Here is a 20000-nt window from a genome sequence, read left to right as displayed (position 1 = left end):
TACAGATGCCTGGTTTGAGGCACAACCGAAATCCTTCTTTTTGCTGGGGTTACATAACTTGGAATACCAATGTAAGAAGTGTTTACATCATTGGAGAGTGTGTGGACTAAATGTAAAGTTTCATCATCCTATCTCGTTTCTTTCTGTGTAAAGCCAAACACTTATCAGCAGCCCCTCGTAGTCCTATTCATCAGTGTACAGACCTAATAGTCCTCACAACTGAGTGTTTGTTACAAATCTAACAATCCTCTGTGAGCTAATCACACTGAGACATTGTAACAAAGCTATCAGCCGCGGAGATGTTTAGCTCACAGAAGACTTCCCGGACTAGATACAATTGTAACAAACCCTCAGCTGTAATGAGAATAAGGTCTCCATGGGGGGTTTCATATCCTGGATCTAAACCTGTTACCATCACTGACAACAAGCAGGGTTTTTAAAATGGTCCGCAATTAATAGAGAACATATCTGAAAAAGCTGCAGACCATTTCACCATACTGTAATTATGGACTCCCCCTTTAAGTGTTTTTAGGGGCTGAATAGATTTGTGTTCATTTTCCTGGGAAATCCGCTTTTGGCTCTGCTCCGGGGTAACGCTCTGCAGGCCCCTGCGGCTCCGTCCTCCGGGATTAGGGAGCAGGTGATTTTCTCTGCCGCTCGGTCACCTTTTTAGATGCAAATTGGTGTCTTCTGCAGCGTCTCCTCCACCCTCGATGTGCCATCTGGTGTCCCCTGGGCAGCGGCACAAAACGCAGACCTGCAAGCAATGAAGCCGCCTGGGGTCCCCGGGGGCCGTCATATGTGCGGGTATTTAGTGCTAAATATTTTATAAGCTGTGGATCACCCCAGGCCTTGGTTATTAGTTCGACTGAGTGCCATGTAAAATGCACGATCCTTTTAAAGAGGTGGTCTAATACAGAAGCCCCTTTGTGAATTTGCATTGGGGGAACATCTATCCCAAACCTGAGATGTTGGGGCTCTAATGTGCACTCCCCCCCCCCCCCCCCCACTCTCATTAAAGTCATGGACAATTTACTGTTCACATAAAGTTAATGAAATATCATAAAACGCCCTCTGCACCATGGGACCCCCACTGATTAGTCTTTCCTGGCAGTAAATATATATATATATATAATATATATATATATATATATACATACACATACATGCGTATATATACATATACACACATGTATGTGTGTGTGTGTATATGTATGTATGTATGTGTGTGTGTATATGTATGTATGTATGTGTGTGTGTATATATATATATATATATATATATATATATTATATATATTCAAACATACATATATTTATTTTTATTATATATATATATATATATAATAATATAATATTCTGTGTGTAGATATATCAGTGCCTTGCAAAAGTATTCTGCCCCCTTGAATTTTTCAGCCTTTCCCCACATTTCAGGCTTCAAACATAAAGATTACAATTTTAATGTTCTGGTGAAGAATCAACAACAAGTGGACACAATTGTGAAGTTGATCGAAATTTATTGCTTATTTTAAACTTTTGTACAAAAAAATAAGCTGAAAATTGGGGCGTGCAATATTATTCATCCCCTTTACTTTCAGTGCAGCAAACTCACTCCAGAAGTTGATTGAGGATCTCTGCATGATGCAATGTTGTCCTAAATGACTGATGATGATAAATATAAGCCCCTGTGTGTAATCAAGTCTCCGTATAAATGCCCCTGCTCTGTGATAGGCTCAGTGTTCTGTGTAAAGCGCAGAGAGCATCATGAAGACCAAGGAACACAACAGACAGGTCCATGATACTGTTGTGGAGAAGTTTAAAGCTGGATTTGGTTACAAAAGGCTTTCCAAAACTTTAAACACCCCAAGAAACACTGTGCAAGTGATCAAATTGAAATGGAAGGAGTATCATACCACTGCAAATCTACCAAGACCCGGCCGTCCATCCAAACTTTCATCTCATACAAGGAGAAGACTGATCAGATCCAGCCAAGAGGCCCATGATCCCTCTGGATGACCTGCAGAGATCTACAGCTGAGGTGGGAGAGTCTGTCCATAGGACAACAATCAGTCCTACACTGCACAAATCTGGCCTTTATGGAAGAGCGGCAAGAAGAAAGCCATTTCTCAAAGATATCCATAAAAAGTGTCGTTTAAAGTTTGCGACAAGCCACCTGGAGACACCAAACATGTGGAAGAAGGTGCTCTGCTCAGAGGAAACCAAAATCAGACTATTTGGGCACAATCCCAAACGATATGTTTGGTGTAAAAGCAACACAGCTCATTACCCTGAACACACCATCCCCACTGTCAAACATGGTGGTGGCAGCATCATGGTGTGGGCCTGCTTTTCTTCAGCAGGGACAGGGAAGATGGTTAAAATTGATAGGAAGATGGATGGAGCCAAATACAGGACCATTCATGAAGAAAACCTGTTGGAGTCTGCAAAAGACCTGAGACTGGGACGGAGATTTATCTTCCAACAAGACAATGATCCCAAACATAAAGCAAAATCTACAATGGAATGGTTCACAAATAAATGTATCCAGGTGTTAGAATGGCCAAGTCACAGTCCAGACCTGAACCCAATCGAGAATCTGTGGAAAGAGCTGAAAGCTGCTGTTCACAAACGCCTCCATCCAACCTCACTCAGCTCCAGCTGTTTACAAAGGAAGAATGGGCGAGAATTTCAGTCTCTCGATGTGCAAAACTGATAGACACATACCCCAAGAGACTGCAGCTGTAATCACAGCAAAAGGGGGTGCTACAAAGTATTAACTTAAAGGGAGGAATAATATTGCACGCCCCAATTTTCAGTTATTTTAAACTTTTATAAAAAATAAATAAGCAAGAAATATCGTTCAACTTCACAATTGTGTCCACTTGTTGATTCTTCACCAGAACATTAACATTTTTATCTTTATGTTTGAATCCTGAAAATGTGGCACACCTGTGAAGTGAAGACCATTTCCGGTGACTACCTCTTGAAGCTCATCAAGAGAATGCCAAGAGTGTGCAAAGCAGTAATGAAAGCAAAAGCTGGCTACTTTGAAGAACCTACAATATAAGACATATTTTCAGTTGTTTCACACTTTTTTGTTAAGTATTTCATTCCACATGTTTTCATTCATAATTTTGATGCCTTCAATGTGAATCTACAATTTTCAGAGTCATGAAAATAAAGAAAACTCTTTGAATGATAAGGTGTATATAATATACATAAACATACATATACACCCTGCACTTACACTTCCATTTATTGCTGTCAATAAAAAAAATGTAATTGCAAAAGTGTACACGCCCTTTAAGAGATTATTCTGGATGTCTACTGAGGGGAGCTGCATCCCTAAGGCTAGGTTCACATTTCCGTTGTTTTGCATCAGTCACATGCGTTGCTTGACGCTTGTGACTGATGCGTTGTACAATGGATGACAAGAATTAGAATTCATTGTCGGACTCTGTTGTGAAAGAGAGCGCGAACAGATGATCACCCGGCGGCCGGCTGCTGTGAGCGATAAGCTGATCAGCCGATCGCTCACAGCAGCCGGCCGCCGGGTGATCAGCCGATCGTTCGGCCGCCAAGAATGTGTGCGGGGGACAGGTGTGTGTGTGTGTGTGTGTACATGCCGAGTGCGGGAGGGGGCGGAGCCGAGCGGGGAAGTGTCGGGCTCCCTGCACACGTAGCCAGGGTAAATATTGGGTAACCTAACAAAGCACTTTCCTTGGTTACCCGATATTTACCTTGGTTACCAGCGCACACCGCTTACCGCTAACTCCTTGCACACGTAGCCAGGGTAAATATCGGGTAACTAAGCAAAGCGCATTGCTTAGTAACCTGATGTGTACCCTGGTTACGTGTGCAGGGAGCCAGAGAGAGCATGCTCAGCGAAATCCTACATATTGCGCTTCTCAAAAAACGTTACAAGCTGCGTTCCTGCCGCCCGGCGGTCAGTCGGGCGGAGGATGCAACGCAGCATCATCAGTCACAATCCGCCGCTCATACAAGTCTATGGGAACAACGGAATTCGCGAAACTGATTCCGTTGTTTACCCAAGCCGCGGATTGTGACTGATACAAATTGACGGAAATGTGAACCTAGCCTTAACTGTCTGTTGGAAGTATTATTCAGCTGGGAGGCATCCCGTGAGTGCCTCAGCCAATCAGCTTCTGATTGAGTGCAGCATTCACATTTCACCTGAGTAGTGCGGAGGAGCGCCACCGTTTATCTGGAAGGTACATTTTTTTATTTTATTTTTTTATTTTTTTTTCCTTCACTGTGCCCCTTTAAAGTTCACACCCTTCAGATTTGTACTTTTAAAGGGTTACCCACAATAGATCATCCCTTTAATATATTACACTGTGCTGATCTAGGTTACTATAGTGGCTTAAATTTTCTTGTCTGATCTTTAATTTTACACAGGAGCTGCCCTGGGAACACAGCAAAATGTCTGACAATGGTATAGAGGCGAATGATAAACCTCCAGCCCCGCCCCTGAGGAACACCAGTACTTTTATTGGAGCCAATGTGAAGGACAATATAAACCATGGCTCAAAGCCTCTTCCCCCTAACCCAGAGAAGAAGAAGAAGGCAGACCGGCTTCTGAACATGTTACCAAGGACCGGAGATAAAAGTATGGTATTGTTCAACACCTATACAATGTATAATAAATGTGGAGCGCCCCCTACGTGTAGAGATGTATAATGCACTCTCCACTTGCACCTGCTGAAGTTTTAGTGCAAGCATAGAAGATAGTCGATCGGATCACTGCTGTCATTTTTTACCTGCCATGGAAAATTGGAATTTTACTATTTAATTTACTATTAGAGATATTGTTTTCTTATACTAACTATTTTTGTTGTTGTTTTATCAGCTGGCAAAAGAAAAGATAAAGACAAGGAGAGGCCAGAAATCTCCCTCCCTTCGGACTTTGAACACACCCTTCATGTCGGCTTCGATCCTGTGACCGGAAAATTCACTGTAAGTTGATTTGGTAGAAAATAATTCAATTTTTGGCCATTAGCAGCAATACGAATCTGCAATAAAAAAAAGGTTATATAACTGTACAAATATTTTGACCAAATTATTTTTTTAATACTCTATTCACATCCAAAGCAGCTTTCAAAATTTAGTTAATTGTCCTTGACTACTTTTATAGTATATCGCATGATCATCACTGTCATCTTGACTGCAGAGCAATTTTGCACCTACCTAGCATCCAGCTGGAAAGGACATTTGGACTGAACATTTTTGCACATAGCATCCGGCTAGAAAGGACACGTGTGCGAAACATTTTTGCACATAGTATCCAACTGGAAAGGACATATGTGCAGAGTATATTTGCACATAGCACCGAGCCAAAAAGGACTTGTGGGCTCTGCATTTTAGCATATAGCATCCAACCTGTAAGGACATGTGGGCAGTGCATTTTTACACCTAGAATCCAGCTGCAAAGGACATAGGACATGTGGGCAGAGAATTTTTGCACATAGGATTCAACTGGAAGGGACATGTGGGCGGAGCATTTTTTTTACAACTAGAATCCAACTGGAAAGGGCATGTGGGCAGTGCATTTTTGCAAATACAGTGGGTACGGAAAGTATTCAGACCCCTTTAAATTTTTCATGCTTTGCTTCATTGCAGCCATTTGGCACCCCATCCCCCATCTTGACAGAAAAAAACAGGAATGTAGAATTTTTTGGAAATGTATTAAACTAGAAAAACTGAAATATCACATGGTCATAAGTATTCAGACCCTTTGCTCAGGCACTCATATGTAAGTCACATGCTGTCCATGTCCTTGTGATCCTCCTAGAGATGGTTCTACTCCTTCATTGGAGTCCAGCTGTGTATCATTAAACTGATAGGACTTGATTTGGAAAGGCGCACACCTGTCTATATAAGACCTCACAGCTCACAGTGCATGTCACACCAAATGAGAATCATGAGGTCAAAGGAACTGCCCAAGGAGCTCAGAGACAGAATTGTGGCAAGGCACAGATCTGGCCAAGGTTACAAAAGAATTTCTGCAGTACTCAATGTTCCTAAGATCTAGTATAGTTATGAGACTTCTTGGGAATGATGTTAACAAGTTTTCTCACCTGGATTTGGGGATCCTTGGCCATTCTTCCTTGCAGATCCTCTCCAGTTCCGTCAGGTTGGATGGTGAACGTTGGTGGACGCCATTATCAGGTCTCTCCAGAGATGCTCAATTGGGTTTAGGTCAGGGCTCTGGCTGGGCCGGTCAAGAATGGTCACAGAGTTGTTCTGAAGCCACTCCTTTTGTTATTTTAGTTGTGTGATTAGGGTCATTGTCTTGTTGGAAGGTGAATCTTCGGCCAAGTCTGAGGTCCAGAGCACTCTGGACAAGGTTTTCTTCCAGTCCAGGATATCTATGTACTTGGCCGCATTCATCTTTCCTTCACTTGAAACCAGTCGTCCTGTCCCTGTAACTGAAAAACACCCCCATAGCATGATGCTGCCACCACCATGTCTCACTGTAGGAATTGTATTGGGTAGTTGATGAGCAGTGCCTGGTTTTCTCCACACATACCACTTAGAATTATCAACAGAAAGTTCTACTTTGGTTTCATCTTATTTCTTATAGTCTGGGAGTCATTCATGTGGTGTTTGTTTTTTTTTTTGCAAACTCTATGCAAGCCTTCATATGTCTTGCACTGAGGAGAGGCTTCCGTCGGGCCACTATGCCATAAAGTCCTGACTGGTGGAGGCTGCAGTGATAGTTGACTTTGTGGAACTTTCTCTCATCTCCCTACTGCATCTCTGGAGCTCAGCCACAGTGATCTTGGGGTTCTTCTTTACCTCTCTCACCAAGGCTTTTCTCCCATGATTTCTCAGTTTGGCTGGACGGCCAGGTCTACGAAGAGTTTTGTGTTATGATCCGGAACCATGGAAGACCACCACAAATCATTGGCAAAAGGTGACAAGAGCATTGGCAACTAATCTGGCCGCCATCCCCTTACTAACCATCACAACTAGAAGTAGCCGAGGGGTGAACTAACATCCTGTGCACCGCGAACCCAGCCGGAGAACTAGCTATCCTAAAGGTAGGAAAGATGAATAACTCTCTGCCTCAGAAAATAGACAAGAATAGCTAGCCCCCCACATTCAAAGACTGCGGTAATATAGGAAAAACACAATACACAGGTAGATGACAGGATTAGCAAAAGGTGAGGCCCCCGCTGACTAAAATAGGAAAAGACAGGAAAGGGACTGATGGTTGCCAGAGAAAAACCCTGCAAAATACCAACTTCCTGATAGTACAAAAAGGCCCTCAGATCGCACGATCTGAACTCCGTCCTATACCAGGTGCCCTTCATACCAATGAACAGAAAACAAGAATCATAGCAAATTCAACAAGCCACAAACACATGGACCCAAAGGAGCTATACTCCACACAGAACTGCAGGGAGTTCCTCAACAATCCAATGAGGGGGAAAACCCCTGGAAGCAAATAACCTGAAACCAACCACAACAAATGACAAACCCAGATAAACAAAAGAAACAGACAATAAATAAAGAGCCTTGCAAGCACTTATCTGGGGTAGATGTGGTGTAGAGCAGGATTAAGCAGGCTGGAGATACAAAGAACAACTGACATCCGGCAACAGCCTGCAATCAGACCAGGACTTAAATAAGCAGAGAGTTAGCAAAGGAAACACCCACTGCACAACACACCTGGTCCAAGTCCAAACCATTCCTGGCCACCAGAGGGAGCCTCCCAGCAGCCAAGACATAACTAACATTCACAACAGTACCCCCCCCTATAGGAGGGGTCACCAAACCCTCACCCACGCCACCGGGTCGCTCGGGATGAGCATGATGGAAGGCGCAAACCAACCTGTCCGCATGAATGTCAGAAGCCACAACCCAAGAGTTATCCTCCTGCCCATAACCCTTCCATTTCACAAGGTACTGAAGCTGACGCCTACTGCGACGGGAATCCAGAATTTTTTCAACCTCATACTCCAGATCCCCTTGTACCAAAACAGGGTCAGGAGGCGCTGCTGCAGGAACTGCTGGCTCCACATGTTTCTTCAACAAGGACTTATGGAAGACATTTGAATCTTAAATGACGCAGGCAGAGTCAAACGGAAAGATACAGGGTTAATAGTCTCCGAAATCTTATAAGGTCCAATAAATCTGGGCTTAAATTTAGGAGATGGAACTCTCATAGGAATATTTTTTTTTCCTTCTTAAGAGTACCCTTTAAATTTGTGGGCCGGATGTACTGTTATTATTAATTATTATTATTATTATTATTATTTATTTATAGAGCACCATTGATTCCATGGTGCTGTACATGAGAAGGGGGTTACATACTGAACACATACACAAGTTACAATAGACAGACTAGTACAGAGGGAAGAGGGCCCTGCCCTTGCAGGCTTACATTCTGTAGGATTTTGGGGAGGAGACAGTAGGTGGGGTGGGGATGGTCGGGCGGCATCTCCGCACGGTGGTCGGGCGGCATCTCCGCACGGTGGTCGGGCGGCAGCTCCGCACGGTGGTCGGGCGGCAGCTCCGCACGGTGGTCGGGCGGCAGCTCCGCACGGTGGTCGGGCGGCAGCTCCGCACGGTGGTTGGGCGGCAGCTCCGCACGGTGGTGAAGCAGTGAGGTCATTGTTACTATTATGATCCGGAACCATGGAAGACCACCACAAATCATTGGCAAAAGGTGACAAGAGCATTGGCAACTAATCTGGCCGCCATCCCCTTGCTAACCATCACAACTAGAAGTAGCCGAGGGGTGAACTAACATCCTGTGCACCGCGAACCCAGCCGGAGAACTAACTATCCTAAAGGAAAGATGAATAACTCTCTGCCTCAGAAAATAGACAAGAATAGCAAGCCCCCCACATTCAAAGACTGCGGTGAGCAAGCATTTATCTGGGGAAGATGTGGTGTAGAGCAGGATTAAGAAGGCTGGAGATACAAAGAACAACTGACATCCGGCAACAGCCTGCAATCAGACCAGGATTTAAATAAGCAGAGAGTTAGCAAAGGAAACACCCACTGCACAACACACCTGGTCCAAGTCCAAACCATTCCTGGCCACCAGAGGGAGCCTCCCAGCAGCCAAAACATAACTACCATTCACAACAGTTTTGGAAGAGTTTTCCATTTAAGGATTATGGAGGCCACTGTGCTCTTAGGAACCTTGAGTACTTCAGAAATTGTTTTGTAACCTTGGCCAGATCTGTGCCTTGTCAGAATTTTGTCTCTGAGCTCCTTGGGCAGTGTCTTTGACCTCATGATTCTCTCATGGTCTGACATGCAGTGTGAGCTGTGAGGTCTTATATAGACAGGTGTGCGCCTTTCCAAATCAAGTCCTATCAGTTTAATTAAACACAGCTGGACTCCAATGAAGGAGTAGAACCATCTTAAGGAATATCACAAGGAAGTGGACAGCATGTGACTTACATATGAGTGTCTGAGCAAAGGGGCTGAATACTTATGGCCATGAGATATTTCAGTTTTTCTTGTTTAATAAATTTGCAAAAATTTCTACATTTCTGTTTTTTTTTGCTGACAAGATGGGGGATGGGGTTAGAGTGTACATTAATGAGAAAAAAAGAACATCTTTGAATTTACCAAATGGCTGCAATGAAACAAAGAGTGAAAAAATTAAAGGGGTCTGAATACTTTCCGTACCCACTGTAGCATCCAACTGGAAAGGACACGTGGGCAGTGCATTTTTGCACATGGCATCTAACTGGAAAGGACATGTGGGCGGAACATTTTTGCACCTAGAATCCAACTGGAAAGGACATGTGGGCGGTGCATGTTTGCACATAGCATCCAACTGGAAAGGACATGCGGGCAGTGCATTTTTGCACATAGCATCCAACTGGAAAGGACATGTGGGCGGTGCATTTTTGGACACAGCATCCAACTGGAAAGGACATGTGGGTGGTGCATTTTTGCACATAGCATCCAACTGGAAAGGAAATGTGGCGGTGCATTTTTGCACATAGCATCCAACTGGAAAGTACATGTGGGCGGTGCATTTTTGCACATAGCATCCAACTGGAAAGGACATGTGGGCAGTACATTTTTACTCATATAATCCAACTAGAAAGGACATGTGGGCAGTGCATTTTTGCACATAGCATCCAACTGGAAAGGACATGTGGATGGTGCATTTTTGCACATAGCCTCCAACTGGAAAGGACATGGGGGCAGTGCATTTTTACACCTAGAATCCAACTAGAAAGGACATTGGGGCGGTGCATTTTTCACATAGCATCCAGCTGTAAAGGACATGTGAGAGTAATTATGAAGGAACTCTGCCTTGCAACTGCTCTTGGCTATTTCGGGTTCTTGTGCCTATGTTTAATACATTATGGCCATCCTTTTTAAAGTTTCTCCAACTTATTATTAAAGTGAGTATAGAGAAAAGTATGAAATCCATAGCATCAGATTATGGCTGAGGTTTTTTGAAGCCCCTTTGGATACCGCACCTAAGTACAACTGCAGTTCAGGACAAATCCTTAGTTTTACCTCGGGCATTGATATCCGTTCAATCGCTTAACTGAAATGATGAGACTCTGCAGCTGCATCTCGCGCCTCCGTGTCTTCTGTTTATTGTAGTAAGATGGATGGATTATTAGGGGGGATTTTGAACAATCCTGTATATTTATAGTCTACATTAGGGTAAGAACATACCTCTAACCTGTGTGTCTTATATTGGTGCAGGGCATGCCAGAACAATGGGCATGGCTGCTGCAGACGTCCAAAATTTCAGAAGAAGAACAGAAAAAGAATCCTCAGGCCGTGCTGGACGTGCTGAAGTTCTATGACTCCAAGAAAACCACCAACAGCCAGAAGTACATGAGCTTCACAGGTAACATGGACAAGAGGGTACTATCCATGGAGACCGCTGCTCTAGTTATAGAGATGCACATAGGAGCAGTATTATACTGTAGTGGTTATATTTTGACGTTAGGGCAGTATTATAGTAGTTATATTCTTGTACATAGGAGCAGTATTATAGTAGTTATATTCCTGTGCATAGGGGGAAGTATTATAGTAGTTATATTCTTGTACATAGGGGCAGTATTATAGTAGTTATGTTCCTGTACATAGGAGCAGTATTATAGTAGTTATATTCTTGTACATAGGAGGCAGTATTATAGTAGTTATATTCTTGTACATAGGGGCAGTATTATAGTAATTATATTCTTGTACATAGGGGCAGTATTATAGTAGTTATATTCTTGTACATATGGGCAGTATTATAGTAATTATATTCTTGTACATAGGGGCAGTATTATAGTAGTTATATTCTTGTACATTGGGGCAGTATTATAGTAATTATATTCTTGTACATAGGAGGCAGTATTATAGTAGTTATATTCCTGTACATAGGGGCAGTATTATAGTAGTTATATTCTTGTACATAGAGGCAGTATTATAGTAGTTATATTCTTGTACATAGGGGCAGTATTATAGTAGTTATATTCTTGTACATAGGGGCAGTATTATAGTAGTTATATTCCTGTACATAGGGGCAGTATTATAGTAGTTATATTCCTGTACATAGAGGCAGTATTATAGTAATTATATTCTTGTACATAGGGGCAGTATTATAGTAGTTATATTCTTGTACATAGGGGCAGTATTATAGTAATTATATTCTTGTACATAGGGGCAGTATTATAGTTATTATATTCTTGTACATAGGGGCAGTATTATAGTAGTTATATTCTTGTACATAGGAGCAGTATTATAGTAGTTATATTCTTGTAAATAGGGCGCAGTATTATAGTAGTTATATTCCTGTACATAGGGCGCAGTATTATAGTAGTTATATTCTTGTAAATAGGGCGCAGTATTATAGTAGTTATATTTTTGTACATAGGAGCAGTATTATAGTAGTTATATTCTTGTACATAGGGACAGTATTATAGTAGTTATATTCCTGTACATAGAGGCAGTATTATAGTAATTATATTCTTGTACATAGGGGCAGTATTATAGTAGTTATATTTCTGTACATAGGGACAGTATTATAGTAGTTATATTCTTGTACATAGGGGCAGTATATTCCTGTACATAGGAGCAGTATTATAGTAGTTATATTCTTGTACATAGGAGGCAGTATTATAGTAGTTATATTCTTGTACATAGGAGCAGTATTATAGTAGTTATATTCTTGTACATAGGGACAGTATTATAGTAGTTATATTCTTGTACATAGGAGCAGTATTATAGTAGTTATATTCTTGTACATAGGGGCAGTATTATAGTAGTTATATTCTTGTACATAGGAGCAGTATTATAGTAGTTATATTCTTGTACATAGGGGCAGTATTATATTAGTTATATTCTTGTACATAGGGGCAGTATTATAGCAGTTATATTCTTGTACATAGGGGTATTATTATAGTAGTTATATTCTTGTACATAGAGGCAGTATTATAGTAGTTATATTCTTGTACATAGGGGCAGTATTATAGTAGTTATATTCTTGTACATAGGGGCAGTATTATAGTAGTTATATTCCTGTACATAGGGGCAGTATTATAGTAGTTATATTCCTGTACATAGAGGCAGTATTATAGTAATTATATTCTTGTACATAGGGGCAGTATTATAGTAGTTATATTCTTGTACATAGGGGCAGTATTATAGTAATTATATTCTTGTACATAGGGGCAGTATTATAGTAATTATATTCTTGTACATAGGGGCAGTATTATAGTAGTTATATTCTTGTACATAGGAGCAGTATTATAGTAGTTATATTCTTGTAAATAGGGCGCAGTATTATAGTAGTTATATTCCTGTACATAGGGACAGTATTATAGTAGTTATATTCTTGTAAATAGGGCGCAGTATTATAGTAGTTATATTTTTGTACATAGGAGCAGTATTACAGTAGTTATATTCTTGTACATAGGGACAGTATTATAGTAGTTATATTCCTGTACATAGAGGCAGTATTATAGTAATTATATTCTTGTACATAGGGGCAGTATTATAGTAGTTATATTTCTGTACATAGGGACAGTATTATAGTAGTTATATTCTTGTACATAGGGGCAGTATATTCCTGTACATAGGAGCAGTATTATAGTAGTTATATTCTTGTACATAGGAGGCAGTATTATAGTAGTTATATTCTTGTACATAGGAGCAGTATTATAGTAGTTATATTCTTGTACATAGGGACAGTATTATAGTAGTTATATTCTTGTACATAGGAGCAGTATTATAGTAGTTATATTCTTGTACATAGGGGCAGTATTATAGTAGTTATATTCTTGTACATAGGAGCAGTATTATAGTAGTTATATTCTTGTACATAGGGGGCAGTATTATAGTAGTTATATTCTTGTACATAGGGAGCAGTATTATAGTAGTTATATTCTTGTACATAGGGGCAGTATTATAGTAGTTATATTCTTATACATAGGGGCAGTATTATAGTAGTTATATTCTTGTACATAGGAGCAGTATTATAGTAGTTATATTCTTGTACATAGGGGCAGTATTATAGTAGTTATATTCCTGTACATAGGGACAGTATTATAGTAGTTATATTCCTGTACATAGGGACAGTATTATAGTAGTTATATTCCTGTACATAGAGGCAGTATTATAGTAATTATATTCTTGTACATAGGGGCAGTATTATAGTAGTTATATTCTTGTACATAGGGGCAGTATTATAGTAATTATATTCTTGTACATAGGGGCAGTATTATAGTAATTATATTCTTGTACATAGGGGCAGTATTATAGTAGTTATATTCTTGTACATAGGAGCAGTATTATAGTAGTTATATTCTTGTAAATAGGGCGCAGTATTATAGTAGTTATATTCCTGTACATAGGGACAGTATTATAGTAGTTATATTCTTGTAAATAGGCCGCAGTATTATAGTAGTTATATTCTTGTACATAGGAGCAGTATTATAGTAGTTATATTCTTGTACATAGGGACAGTATTATAGTAGTTATATTCCTGTACATAGAGGCAGTATTATAGCAGGTATATTCTTGTATATAGGGGCAGTATTATAGTAGTTATATTCTTGTACATAGGGGCAGTATTATAGTAGTTATATTCTTGTACATAGGGGCAGTATTACAGTAGTTATATTCTTGTACATAAGGGGCAGTATTATAGTAGTTATATTCTTGTACATAGGTAGCAGTATTATAGTAGTTATATTCCTGTACATAGGGGCAGTATTATAGCAGGTATATTCTTGTACATAGGAGGCAGTATTATAGCAGGTATATTCTTGTATATAGGGGCAGTATTATAGTAGTTATATTCCTGTACATAGGGGCAGTATTATAGCAGGTATATTCTTGTACATAGGAGGCAGTATTATAGCAGGTATATTCTTGTACATAACCTGACAGTGGATATGAGCCTAGATATCTATTTATATTCTGCTTTACATTATGCACTTCACCTTCTTTCTGATCGCGTTGTCAGCAGATTTCCATACAGGCAGACAGTTATGATAAGCCGTCTCATGTTTTTTTTTTTTGCACTGGGATTTTTACAAGTCGAGCAATAGATTGTAATTGTTTCCGATATGAGTCATGAGTGCTCCCCCTCCTCGTCCTCCTCGTCCTCCTCGCTCTCTGGCCGGCCTCAGACGTGTCCACATTATTTGTGTTGGCAAGCTTTCCCGCAGCTGCCTCTGCTACCGGGATGGCTCTGAAGGGTCATGTTTGCAGAATGATGCCATCCAGGCATGCAGACCACAGCCATAGAGGATGGAAATGATAATAATGACGCCTATTCACAGCATGGCACGCAGCGTATCGGCATAGGAAACGTGCACTACATTGCATCAATACAGCTCCTCTTTTCTGTGCAAGCAATGTTTCGGTATTGGAGGAGGGGGAAGTGTAAACTATGGGGGTACAAACAATTAGAGCGAGCCACGGAGGAAAGTTTTTCTGACCTTTTTCAATGTTCTCCACTTTGTATGCGCGGGGTTTACATGGAGATGCTTAGTAATGGCTGGACGTCTTATTTCCCCTGCAGATAATGAACTTGACGCTTACAAGACCTCTGACAGTAGGGTAAGTTTGCAGGTAAATGATTCTACAGGGTCTTTCTCCTTTAAGTTCAGATGCTGGTGCCCATGACCTGTCACAGCGACTAGGGGAGAGTCCAGCGTGAGACAAAACTCCAAACAATAGGGGTTACATCACGACAGACAAGGGGTACATTGGGGACACTATAACAATGGAGGGCCCTAGGACTAGTGAGAGGGAACATGGACACCTCACCACTTACCTGCCTCTGTACCCTGCACTCCACCTATCGCCGAGCCGGAGCCTGAAACACTGAGTAACGTTACAATGGTCCTGGCTAGTGAGTGAGCAGGTAAGGGACACTAGACCCACCATTGCACTAAACACACCAAGGAAGGTAGACAGACAGGGGGGAACACAACAACGGACTTCTGCAGTCGGACCCAAGACTGCAGCCACCACAGCAACTTCAACACAGGGTTTAAAGCAGCTCCTTCCACCTCCAGGACCAGCATCCAAATGACAAAGAGAATAACCAGCACCCTCTGCTGGTCGCAGAGGGTATATAAAGGGACTGGGAGTGGTTTGAAACCAGAAACACCTGAGATGTTAATGAGACTGCTTGCTGGCAAGGAATACTGACATTAACCCTACAACTGCCAAAGAAAAGGAAACACGTCAATATTGAGAGTCAAGAATGGAAATTACTCTAAGTTCCGGAATCTGTCACAAGTCTCATAATGCAGAGAGACAGTCGTGACATCACCATTCCAATTATTTCATCAAGACTGTTTTATCTCACATAGCTCTTTCTGGCAGCCAATCACTGTTCACTAAATGTTGGAATCCTACCCTTCCAAACCCCCCAATGTCCTGTCCATAGCAAAACTAAGTACACCCTCTTTGCATTCTATGGTTCTATGTATCTGCTACTTTCAACAACATGTTACACATTACGCCGTGTCATTATTTCCCAGAAATTAGGCTAAAAATGCAGAAGCTGTGCATGGAAAAAGTAAGTACACCCCAGGAATCCATAGCTTGTAGAGCCACATTCATCAGCAATCACTTGCACTAATAGAATTTTATCAGTCTTGCATCATTCTGACTCTTCTGAATAATGCTTTTGCTTTTTGGATAGAGGGCCTCAACTTTTTATTCACGAACACTTTTTGGTATACAGAAAAGTTTATGGTCAACCCAATGATTAACCAAGCCCAAATCATCACTTCTCCACAACCGTGATTGTACTAATATGATGATCAAGGGCACTATGGCCAGTCATCTCCACTTTGGTCTCGTCTGTCCAAAGGACATTGTTAGAGAAGTCTTGTGGTTTGCTCAGATGCAACTTTGCAAACGTTACCTGAGCTGCCATGATCTTTTTAGAAAGAGACCTTCTCATGGTAACCCTTCCAAACAAGTCCGACCTGTTCATTCTTTTTAAAATTGCGCTGTCATGAACTTAAACACATTACTCGTTATCTGAGGCCTTTAGCGTCTGAGCTGTAGCTCTTGGGTTCTTTGTCATTTCTCTCAACATTTTTACTGTCTGACTTTGGATAGACTTGGATCTGTCTCCATGGCTCACTGAATCCTCAAAAGCTCAAAAGACTACCACTAGACCAGTGTGAGGAAATGTTATTTCCTCACACTGGTCTAGTTGTAGGCTTCTGGCCTGTGATGCGAGAGGTTGTAGGTTCGAATGCCATTGAAAGCCCCTATATTCAGTGTGGCTGGATCCAATTTAAAAGAGTAGATTACTAGTCAAACTGGTAACCAAGGAGGTAGTTTCTAAAACTTACGTTTTACTACAGCAGTTCTAATACTCAGAGATCCTCAATATTATAATAGTTTAATTGTAACATTTACTGCAGAGTTCAAAGACCGTCTCGGAAGTTCCTGATGTTCCTCCAGTTTGTGAGGATGAGGATGAAGAAGAAGAGCCCGCTGCCCCCCCAGTTGTGGCACCACGTCCTGTATATACAATGTCGGTGAGTACGACAATACAATATATTTTTATTCATAAGGAGCAGTATTATAGCAGTTATATTCATGTACATAGGGGCAGTATTATAGTAGTTATATTCTTGTACATAGGGGGGCAGTATTATAATAGTTATATTTTTGTACATAGGGGCAGTATTATAGTAGTTATATTCCTGTACATAGGGGCAGTATTATAGTAGTTATTCTTGTACATAGGGGCAGTATTATAGTAGTTATATTCTTGTACATAGAGGCAGTATTATAGTAGCTATATTCTTGTACATATGGGGTAGTGTTATCGTAGTTATATTCTTGTACATAGGGGGCAGTATTATAGTAGTTATATTCTTGTACATAGGAGGCAGTATTATAGTAGTTATATTCTTGTACATGGGAGCAGTATTATAGTAGTTATATTCTTGTACATAGGAGGCAGTATTATAGTAGTTATATTCTTGTACATGGGAGCAGTATTATAGTAGTTATTCTTGTACATAGGGGCAGTATTATAGTAGTTATATTCTTGTACATAGAGGCAGTATTACAGTAGTTATATTCTTGTACATAGGGGCAGTATTATAGTAGTTATATTCTTGTACATAGGGGGCAGTATTATAGTAGTTATATTCTTGTACATATGGGGTAGTATTATCGTAGTTATATTCTTGTACATAGGAGCAGTATTACAGTAGTTATATTCTTGTACATAGGAGTAGTATACTAGTGATATTCTTGTACGTAGGGGGCAGTATTATACTAGTTATATTCTTGTACATATAGGGCAGTATTATAGTAGTAATATTTTTGTACATAGGAGCAGTATTATAGTAGTTATATTCCCACGCAAAGCAGGATTCGAATGTATGAGCAAACAGGGCCACTGACTATAATGGTGCAGACAGAGTCACCGTGTGCCCTGTTGTTAATGATTTTCGGGGGTATACATTTACTGGAAGCGGACACCAAGATGCAGTCTGGTACGTCTGGGTGTCTGCCTCCAATAGGTGTATACACCTGACAATGGTGCACGACAGGGCACACGGTGGCAACGTCTGCACCATTATAATCATTGCCCCGTCTGCACATACATCCGAATCCTGTTTTGCGGGTGGTTTGGATGGAAGCTTTAACAGGACCACTGAATGGGGAGAGGAACGCAGTGTGAAAGCACCCTTATCCCAGACAGCTGTTGTCATCCTAATTAAAGGGAATCTGTCACCAGGTTTTTGCTATGCAATCTGTGAGCAGAATATTATAGGTGCAGAGACTGATTCCAGCAATGTGTCACTTCCTGGGCTGCTTGCTGTCGTTTTGATACAATCACAATTTTTTTCTGCTGCAGATCTACCAAAGCTCGGAATGCTGAGCTGTGTATAACCCCTCCCCCACCACTGATTGGCTGCTTTCTGTGAGTATTGAGAGAAAGCTGCCAATCAGTGGTGGGGGGCGGGGTTACACAGAGCAGCGGACTAGGAGGCATAAAACACCTAATCTTGTAGTGATTCTGTTGATAAAACACTGATTTTATTGAAACAGCAGCACATAGTCTAGTAAGTGACACATAGCTGGAATCGGGCTCCTTGCCTCTACATCATGCTGCTACCAGATTACATAGCACAAAGTTGCTGACAGATTCTGTTAGCCTGGGCTTTGCCCCCCTCGAAGTCAGAGTCATATGCCCTTTCTACGAGCTCCCAAACATTTAAGCAACTGACGCTGTTTAGAAGTGCGTTTCGCAGTCCTGTAGAATGAAAGGCATAGTGAAGTTTCAAAACTTTCTTAAGGCAGGGTGTGGGGCATGCTGGGAGTTGTAGTTTTGCACCCACTGGGTGATATACAGGTTTAAGGGATTGTCGTGCCCCATGATGCATATCCCCCCCCCTAAGAAATTCAAGAAATTCAGGTATCCAGGAGGTTTTTGTTTCTCTGTAGTTTGCAAATTTGCAAGCAATGACTTTCTATGTGTAGTGCGTCTTCATATGTCTCATGTCCTTGGCTTCGCTGGGTGGGAGGTTGAGCGAAACGGGCATGGGGTGCTTCTTCTAGTGCATGAGGCTTTTCTCGAAATACTCACTGTATGTATATTCTGTGGATGGCGATCAGGTGACGATATAAATGGAAGGCTTTACCTCCTGCCTCTAGACATTGAGCTCTCGCCTGTTGTATAGAGGCTGACCCTGCGCTTACTTGTGCTTCAGGTCCACACTCGCTCCGTCATTCTGCCTGCACCACCCCCAGTCGAGGCACCCTCACCACCCTCCAAACCTCAGGAAAACAGCGAGCCTCCGGCAGATGCCTCCTCCTCAAAAGCCACAGACAAAAGCAAGAAAAAGCCCAAGATGTCCGATGAGGAAATCCTGGAGAAATTAAGTAAGTGTCTGATTATTACAAGCTGTTACCCCCCCCCATAAGGCATAATTAAAGGAACATATAGCTAATCCCGAAAATCTGTATTAATAGATGGGCTAATAGGAGTTCAGCAGCACAGAGTGTTTCAGAAGCTGTCCTGTCATGTCATGTAAATAGTGGTGGCATCATGATGTAAGAAGTGATATAGAAATAGAGGGTCGCAAGTAGGTCTGGTAAGAAGCAGGGTCCACCAGCAGCACAGAGTATTTCAGAAGATTCCTTTGGCTGTGAAATAATAGAGAATGAACCAGTAAAAAGGGCAAAGCCATGATGTGAGAAGCAGGGGTGGAACGATCGCGGTCACAGGGATAGCTACCGGGCCCGGGGAGTGGAGGAGGCTGAAATGCATGAAATGCACAGACCCATTGGGTTCCTGTGTGAAGGTAGCCTAAGCTAAAAATTGTTTGTTTAAACGTAATAAGAATATCTGTGTATGTAAATAATCAAAATATAGATGTAGTAGCATAATTATCTGTGTGTCTATATAGGAATCGCATAGACCCATAATGATTCTAAACTGTATAGTCATGAAGGGGTTACCAAGGATAAATGAACAGATGTACAAACAATGAAAGT

The 20000-nt window shown here is 41.3% G+C and overlaps 1 protein-coding gene across 3 annotated transcripts in view; it reads left to right on the top strand.

Moving 5' to 3' along the window:
* Window positions 1-20000, top strand: part of PAK1 (p21 (RAC1) activated kinase 1) — a 69860-nt gene that overhangs the window by 31439 nt on the left and 18421 nt on the right. For 2 of the 3 annotated variants that reach the window (XM_075337503.1, XM_075337505.1), the window contains exons 2-7: window positions 4419-4629; window positions 4870-4976; window positions 10716-10863; window positions 15034-15083; window positions 16904-17020; window positions 19214-19385. In XM_075337503.1, coding sequence (XP_075193618.1) covers window positions 4419-4629; window positions 4870-4976; window positions 10716-10863; window positions 15034-15083; window positions 16904-17020; window positions 19214-19385 — 805 coding nt within the window. The remainder of the gene's footprint in view (window positions 1-4418; window positions 4630-4869; window positions 4977-10715; window positions 10864-15033; window positions 15084-16903; window positions 17021-19213; window positions 19386-20000) is intronic. The other variant, XM_075337504.1, reaches the window with a different exon arrangement.

This window comes from Anomaloglossus baeobatrachus, chromosome 2, assembly GCF_048569485.1.
Source record: "Anomaloglossus baeobatrachus isolate aAnoBae1 chromosome 2, aAnoBae1.hap1, whole genome shotgun sequence".
NCBI lineage: Eukaryota > Metazoa > Chordata > Amphibia > Anura > Aromobatidae > Anomaloglossus > Anomaloglossus baeobatrachus.
The sequence above is the reverse complement of the archived record's forward strand: the minus strand, read 5'-3'. Positions and strand labels throughout refer to the sequence as shown.